This window comes from Aulonocara stuartgranti (genome assembly GCF_965226115.1).
Source record: "Aulonocara stuartgranti genome assembly, chromosome: 2".
Classification (NCBI taxonomy): Eukaryota; Metazoa; Chordata; class Actinopteri; order Cichliformes; family Cichlidae; genus Aulonocara; species Aulonocara stuartgranti.
Genome location: NC_138940.1, coordinates 28,622,068 through 28,630,123, shown reverse-complemented (window position 1 = coordinate 28,630,123; position 8,056 = coordinate 28,622,068). Strand labels below are relative to the sequence as shown.

Genomic DNA, 8,056 nt, shown 5'->3' with positions numbered 1-8,056 from the left:
AAATCTGTCGGCGTCCGTTTTCAGCCCGCCGGCACGTAACTTTGATGGTTTGTTGCGTGTCTTGTTGCTCTAACTGAAGCAGATCCACAAACGCGCAAACTGAAACAGAGAAGCACAAAAGGCTCGCTGCAGTGGGCCAGTCCTCAGATCAAAGAGCGTGCAGTTACATGCCGACTTGTCAGCAGAGCAGCTACCCTCTGCCGGCTTTTAAAATGTTTAATATCATACACTGTGGTACGTTTATGTCTCCAAAGGCGGTGCACTTCTATATTTTGGTGAATTATCATGTACAGAACACAAAGATTGAAGACGCAGCTCACATCATGGCGGCTTCACCCAAAAAAACATGACCTATAGTTTTTTTAACCTCTTCTTCTGTCACGTACCTGGTAAAAACACGCCCAAAAAGTAAGATCATAAACGTCGGTACGCCCTAAATTAGTCTAACAAGGTGTAAATAAAGGTATTATGATAAAGTGAGTGTCATGTCACAGGACTCAAGCCCCCTTGTGTCCAGAGCAAGAATTACAAGTGACAGGAAACTGTGAAAAAGACGATTTCTTTCTTTTATTTTGGCTTCACATACAGGAAATCATTATTATTATTACATATTCCACAAAGCATTAGTCGTTTCCCCCTCTACTGATCAGTCTAACATACATGCACAAGTGGGAGTGCTTATCGAGTGACTGTGGATATGGAAACAGGCTGTTACAATACATGATGCAAACTATATTTACAAAGTGCAGAAACAAAGGGGGTATTATGCTTTAAGCTTTACCAGTTTGAGTCAATAAAAACGTACCGCAGGGCTCCTGCTTTCCTGAATTGTATCACAAAATAAACCACATAATAGACAAGCGGACAAAACACAAAGGACGACTACATGGTTACATATTTATGCTCGGGAAAGATTTGGTTTCATTAAATTTTTTTTGTTCTAAAATGTATATGCATGTAGAAAATGTCACACAAACAAACATATTCATGTCTTAGAACAGAGTAAGAGAACATGTCACAATTCAGAGGAATACATCAGGGTTACTGAGGTCTGAACCACTAACTATACTGACTGGTGTCATTTCATGTGCATGCACCTCTGCCACACTGGAGCAACATATTTGTGATTCAGCTGTTTATTAGGAAAGGATGATGAGAATGCCAATCACTGTACAATGAAAACTTAGAACCACAGTAAATGATAAAACAACTTTTTCTCCCAGCATACATGAAATGCCACAATTCCTTCTAGTCCTCTTCTTCATGCAACCAAATGTTTTTCAAACACTGGGGAAGCAGCTCCAGAATTTATCTCTGTGGTTTCATCCACTTTATTGCTACCGTGCTCACAAAGTTCTCTTTTCTCCATCATGGTGTATGGAAAAGATGAAACATCACAGCTAGTGAAGTCCAGCTTCTTGGGAGCACTGCAGTTGCTAAAGTCCAGCTTGCTGGTGCCGTCACATCCGAATTCTAGCTTCTTGAGGCGAGTGAGGCTCTTGATGCTGCCAGGCGGTCTCCCAGGGCTCACCTTATATCCTGCAGCTTTGGTGGTTCCAAGGGGCCTACCTGGGCTTGTCTTGAAACCGGCTGCTCTAGTTGTCCCAAGTGGACGTCCAGTACTTGTACGGTACCCAGCTAACTTTGTGGTCCCCGATGGCCTCCCTCTCCGCCCTGACTTCGCTGTGCCCTTCTTTCTCTTAGAGCCCTCAGGCCCTAGAGCTTCACCGGCTCTGATTCTCACAGCCTGTGGCTGGAAGTCATTCTGGGTGTCTTGTAACTGGCACGCCATGGCTTTGTGCATGCCCTGTGGCAAAGGGGCAAGGCCGGCGAGGGACAGCTGCAAACCAGGGTTTGTCGGAGAGGGGTAGAATTTGTTGGACTGTGTACTACATAAATCAAAGTGGCTGCCTGGATGACAGTCCTCTGTTAGTGCACTCATGCAATAGTCACTGCTGCTGGTGGTCACTTGGTGCATCATTTTCTGTTGGGGTACATAGAAATACATGAGCTAGAAAAGCCACGTGTTTTACTGTCAATCCAGTTTTTAGTAGCTGACTTCTAGTGGCTCAAACAGGCCTTTTTAGCACTGCAACACAAAACAAACAAAGATAAGTGATGTCCGAAATAAACATGTTCAAACAGAGTCATAGTTTGCAAAAATGCACGGCATGCATAACAATAAATTTAAATGATTACTGGATTACTAGATCGCCGAACTACTCAAAGAGCGAAAGATGAACAGTTCGTACCTCATTTGTTGGTGGACGTTGGAGTGGAAAGGGTTAATTTCGACTCGTCTACGCTTCCTCTCCCTGACGGCCACAACATCTTTGTGAAGGCACTGCACAAACTACGCCCTGGCGTCTGCGAGTGTTGTCTCGAAGCGGGTCTGCTGCATATTTCAACGCTCAGTTAATCCTCTACGCAGAGGTTTGGATGAGAGTGGCAGCCATTTTCACCCAGAAAAAAAAAGAAAAGGAAAAAAAAAATTTAACCAGCAGACAACAACTGCGCATGCGCAATAAAAGCGTTCAAGAAACGTAGGGACTGATCCGTGTGACGTAATGGGTTTCTGTAGAATCGGAAAAGTATCAAAAATGTGTCTAGTAGTGAAGCATGGAACTGTGGTAGCCATGGAACCATAATTGTATCAACAGCACAGCGGTATCTATGTAACTGACACACTGTCTTGAACCAACTGTACATTTATTAAAATGTAGTAATGACAATGTATCAACTAATCTGGCCATGAGATCACTGGTCAGTATAATGGAAGCTGTGTATATGTGCTTTACAAAGACAACAAACATCAGCGATCAATTTTTTTTAGTTTTTATTAACATTTTAAGCACAAACACTGGATTTATAGGGCAACAACAGTGCTGGAACAGGTCAAAATCTACAATTTTCAAAGTTTCCCCTTCGCCAATGGTCGTCTTTGCAAAATTAAGTCCACAGGACTAAGTTTCCTTGATGAGCTTGGTCAGCTTCTGGATCTTTGATCTGGTGGACATGTCCACATACTTGTCTCCAATGCTGACGATCATGCCCCCCAGGATGGAAGGATCCGACTGTGAAGAGACAGGTCGATTGTTAGCCAACACATATGAACACGAGACTTCCCCTTACAAGACAATGATTTCTTGTTTCACAAGTTTCCATTTTTTAGATATTTTTTTTTGGGGGGGGGGGGAGATTAAAATAGTGGATTGAGCCGCGTTTAAAATCTCTTTGATATACAATTAAAGGCTTTTGCAGAGGACACAATGGACATTGGTTTTTAAATCTATGAACATTTTAACTTGTCAACATCTCAGAGCCTTGCGGGGAAAAAAAGATGTCAGATGCTTTTCCATTTCCTGGAATTCACTATTTAAATGTTCATCTTACAGCCAATCATAATACAAACTCCTCTAGTTGATTATGTACATTTTTAAATTCATATTTCTTTAATGCAAGTTTCCAGAAAATATTTGCTTCACTATGTAAATTATACAAATTGTTACATTTGTGCGCTTAAACATTATCTCACCAGTCTGAGATAAGACATGTTATGCAAGAAAATTAACTCCACATCTTAGAATTGACTAATGCACAAAAACAGTTTTCCCCTGAAGATAAAAATTCATCAGCAAGATGGTTATGTACAGATTTCTGGGACTGTGCATTAGAGTTGTACCTTTGTTTCCAGCTTGATAGTCTCACCCTTCTGAAGAAAGCCTTTAAGAGCTACTTTCAGCTCGGAGAGATTAGCTTCATCCAAAGGCTGCAATGGATAAACATTCATTATGAAGGTACAATATGTCTAAATCAATAATACTGCAATTGATAAAATAAATGATATATACAGCAGCAAATATTGCTTAAGTGATGTGACCTGTTTTCAGTATCTGAAAAAAATAATGTATGAACATATCTTGCATATACACCCATTTCATACCTGCGCAGTAGTGACGGAGCAGATCACCTCTCCACGGTGTGCACTCATCATCTTGCTGAAAGCGTTAATAACATCCCCAGTTAAAGTAAGACGACCATTGTCAGCCAAAACATCTAAAGAGGGAGAAAAAAAAAAGACAATACATGTTTGAGCAAGATTCTCCACTTTTCTATCTGCTCAGAGCAAAGTGTAGCTTTTGTATTACATCAGTTTAAAGTAAACAGTGTGGGATTTTGCCAAGTTCTTCCTAGTAACACTCATTTACCCTTAATCAAATCAAAGTTTACATCTATAGCACATCAACACAACTCAGGCTACGTCCACACTAGCCCGGATAGATATGAAAACGGCGTTTTCGTCTATAAACGCTCCGCAGCCACACTAGCGTCTTCAGTCGTTTTCACAGAGTTGTGTGTCCACGTTGAAACGGCCAAAAACGCTTACGTTCCAGTCCTGCGCATGCGCAAAAGCAAGTGAGGATTAAAGAATTTGAAGAAAAGCTATCTGGAGCATGTACAAACTGATATTAATGTTTTTTAGGGCTGTCAAAATTGAGAGTGTTAAGGTTCAAGAGCAATCAAAACAACTGCTGTATAATGCCCTCCGCTATCTTTGTTTAATTGGTCACATGACTGCATCACATGACTAAAATGCATCATCGTTTTAGAAAGTCTGCGTTTTCGAATGTCCACACTGCGACGGGACAGCTCCGTTTTGAAATGTATGTGTTTTCCCTTGGGAAAGCGCCGTCCCAGTGTGGACGGGAGGCCAAAACAGAGAAAAAGCATTTTCAAATGAAAACGCATTAGTGTGGACGTAGCCTCAATTGAATAAGTGCTGTACAGGCTATGCAACATAGACATAATAGTCACAAAATCAACAACAAACATACACCAAAATACACAATACAACCATAAACCTTGATTAAAGGAGGAAAAAAATAATCAAACTGTGATATAAGTAAATAGGAATACAGAATAAAATTTGCACAATAAAAACCTGGGAAAACCTGCTCAACTTAGACTGTAAACCAGTGAGAATAACCAGTTTCTTTTTCATCAGCGTTTTAAAATGATGGAGCGTCTGGGCAGCTCTTATGTGAAAAGGTAGACTGTTTCACAGATTAGGAGCTGCACCTGAAAAGGTTCTGTTGCCTCTTCTCTTTTAAGCCTGGATCTAGGAATGTTCAAGAGCAGCTGGTCCGTAGACCCCATAAAACACAGCTTGTGAATGTGGTCCAAACCTTATGGCTGTTGTGTCAAAGTATTTTCATATACATGTTATTTTCTTATAATCAACATACTTCTAGCTGCTCTGTTTTTTCTCCAAGGGGGTTGCAACAGCAGATCTGTAATATGCAACTGAATTAATGTACGAATGAGGATTGTAGTAAGGAAGCATTGTTAGAGTGTCGAAAAGAGCTATGCAAAGAAAACACCCTTTAGGCTTCAGACCGATACTAAGCTTAACAAGATGGCTTTCTTTATGTTTTGATCAGAAAGAGGTTCCTAAACAATATTCAAACCAAATATGCCCAATTGGGCATTAAGAATAACGAACCATGTGAAATCTCAAGGACCTGCATGTATAAGTGCTGCAACCATCACACGACTACGTGCAACAACATGTTCCTTACTTTGCGACCTTGGTAACATCATATCTGGAACATGCTAGTGGACTGTTGTCTTTGAAAATGTAACAAAACTAGGTTCAAATGTATTGCATGTGTACACGCCACAAACACACACGATTAATGACACAGGGGTCCCAGCAGTAACACGGGTCTGTGATCACTCACTGATGAGGTTGACAGTGATGGGTGAAACCTTGGCCTTTGCAAGGGCATCGTTGAAGGTCTTCTGCTTGAGGCTGCGCTTCACATGAGGATTCATTACAACACTGTTCATTTTAGGGTCCTTGATCAGGGCCTGAAAAATAATGTGGCAGACAACAGCAAAAAAAAAAAAAAAAAAGTAAGTAAGTATTAGACAAAAGGTAGATGGTACCGAAACTGCTTGGATCATCAATATTTAATAATCAGGTCACTAATCTCATTATTAATTAAAAACCAAACAAACAATATATTTAAACATCCTGCGATGCTATTTAAATATATCACAGTAATATGCACATAACCCTGTGATCAAATATTAAGTAAAGCATCATTTTCATCATTCAGTGGCAGCAACATTAAAAATAGTTTCCTTTTTTGTTGACTTACAGACACTTTTCCCAGCTCCTGCTCCACTTGGTCCAGTTTGTTCTGCTTACTGGCAGCTGAGAACAGAGCAGTGGCATAACGGCCCTCCACTCCATACACCTGGATGGGAGGCTACAAGGACATTTACAGGGATAAGCTACCTTAACACCCTGTCACAAATTACTGAAGAAGGTTATTGCACTGCACGTCACTCACCTTAACCAGTTTGGCTGCAGGTCTGATCACAGACGTGCTGAACTGGCGTGCCTGCAAAATAATATTTGTATGAAAATTAAAGCCTGAGCTGGTGAATTATTAGCCCGCTTTGCACCGTTTACGTTTAACTCAGTTAGCTGGTTGGCTAACACGTTAGCAGTCATTCAAGTGAAATGCCTCGTGTGAATTCTTTTTGAAAGTTCAGCGCTCATTTCTGCTCAGCATAATTAATAAAACTCACCAAACAAGTTTTGGAAGATATGAAAACAAAAATGAGCCCTATTATAAAGGTTAAAATTTAAAAGAGATAACTGAATGTCATACCTGCTGTCCTAGCATGAATGCTGCCATTTTCTCCTACAGCTGTCCAGAGTAGGACGACCGACTGCGCATGTGTGCTTTAGAGGAAGGCGTCTTGCTGTGGGTAATGTAGTTCTTCCGGTGCAGTTCATCGTGAATAAGAGTCCCCAAAACAAGAAGCTGTTACGGAATTAAACAAGTTTGTTTTGTTTGTTTATATTATGTGTAGTAATTAATATTTTAAGCTATAGTAAATGTATATACCATCGAGGAAGTCTTTTTTTGAGTATTAGGTGAACTATAGCATACTTCTCTTAAGATATAAGTAGGCAATAGAAAACAACAAAATACTTGTTTTGGATATGCCTGGTCACATTAACAGGCTAAAACCAGAGACTGTACATTAAAGATGGACAAAGCCACCATAGAACCACCCACTTTGTCTACCTCTAAAAACAGCCGCATTAGATTGTTGAAAACAACATGATGTTTATTTTATAAATTATGGTTGGGAGTATATGGACATTGATTGACATTTGGAAACAACCTCAAGTGGTCATTTAATAAACTGCAGTTGTCTCACTGCTTCACTTTTTTTGCCCCAGATTTAGCTGCGTGACTAAAGGAAGAGGAAATTACTTAGAAAGTCTAACAACTAACTGGAACACAAAAACAGTGAGACAGGGAGCTGCTAGTTTTACATTTTAAAGCATACTTTGTGAGTTTAGTTATTTCTCATTAATTAGTGAATGCATTATATGAGTCCTATGAAGCTATTTTAATTTTAACATTTAAACAAGGTGACTCTATATGCTAAAATGCTGCATGGATAATTCCTTTTGTGTCCCGCTACCTTCTTGCTTTTCTTTTAAGAAAGACTAAAAAAGCAGTTTATTCATTTTTGTTTTTCTGGTTAAAATGTAAAATATTTAGTACCGGGGGAAAAGTATGGAGTCACCCCTCATTTATTTATGTTTTTCTCCAAAGAAGCCAGACTTGTAAACTTCTTATTAAGTTTTAAAACATTGTTGAACAGTAGTTCTCCAGGCTAACTGGAGGACTTTGAAAGTTTTTCTTTGTACATTGGCTGCTTTTTCGCTCATTTTCAGTCCTTGACTTGAATCTGGACATTTTCTGAAGAAGCAAGATGTTTGTTAAGGTAGTTAAGAAATAAAAATATGAATCGTTCAAGCATAAAAAGGCACCTAACTCAAGGAATGAACCAGTGTTGTGTCTAAACATAACAGAGAACTTACCAGAGAACCAATTTTAAATTGTGTGTTTAGCCAAAGTTAACACAGTTTGATAGAGTTAAAATAGCATTTTTGCACCAATTAGGTGATTACCAAAAAAGCATATCTTGGGATGGTGTCCTTAAAAATCTAAGGAAACCAGAC

General features: G+C 39.6%; 2 protein-coding genes across 3 annotated transcripts; both read right to left on the bottom strand.

Moving 5' to 3' along the window:
* Positions 1–543: 543 nt before the first annotated feature.
* Positions 544–2,501, bottom strand: LOC309690668 (uncharacterized protein). 2 transcript variants are annotated; one of them, XM_082507889.1, is made up of 2 exons: positions 2,253–2,501; positions 544–2,089 (listed from the first exon to the last, which is right to left on the bottom strand). In XM_082507889.1, the coding sequence occupies exon 2, from the start codon at positions 2,006–2,008 to the stop codon at positions 1,262–1,264; it is 747 nt and encodes a 248-aa protein (XP_082364015.1). In that variant the 5' UTR covers positions 2,009–2,089; positions 2,253–2,501; the 3' UTR covers positions 544–1,261. The 2 variants fall into 2 exon arrangements, with proteins under 2 accessions (XP_082364015.1, XP_082364016.1); XM_082507890.1 differs by having other exon boundaries at positions 544–1,984.
* A 318-nt stretch (positions 2,502–2,819) lies between these two features.
* Positions 2,820–6,786, bottom strand: atp5po (ATP synthase peripheral stalk subunit OSCP). Its single transcript, XM_082507915.1, has 7 exons — positions 6,684–6,786; positions 6,360–6,410; positions 6,165–6,275; positions 5,742–5,871; positions 3,944–4,056; positions 3,683–3,769; positions 2,820–3,074 (listed from the first exon to the last, which is right to left on the bottom strand). The coding sequence occupies exons 1-7, from the start codon at positions 6,708–6,710 to the stop codon at positions 2,964–2,966; spliced, it is 630 nt and encodes a 209-aa protein (XP_082364041.1). The 5' UTR covers positions 6,711–6,786; the 3' UTR covers positions 2,820–2,963.
* Positions 6,787–8,056: the final 1,270 nt, after the last annotated feature.

Bases quoted from the DNA above. Each gene is read 5' to 3' on its own strand.
- LOC309690668 (XM_082507889.1), bottom strand. From the start codon at position 2,008: ATGTATTTCTATGTACCCCAACAGAAAATGATGCACCAAGTGACCACC.
- atp5po (XM_082507915.1), bottom strand. From the start codon at position 6,710: ATGGCAGCATTCATGCTAGGACAGCAG. The intron at 5,872-6,164 runs GTAAGTCAACAA...ATTATTTTTCAG, and splicing joins AGGAGCTGGGAAAAGTGTCT to GCCCTGATCAAGGACCCTAA. The intron at 3,075-3,682 runs GTACAACTCTAA...GTCTCTTCACAG, and splicing joins CTATCAAGCTGGAAACAAAG to TCGGATCCTTCCATCCTGGG.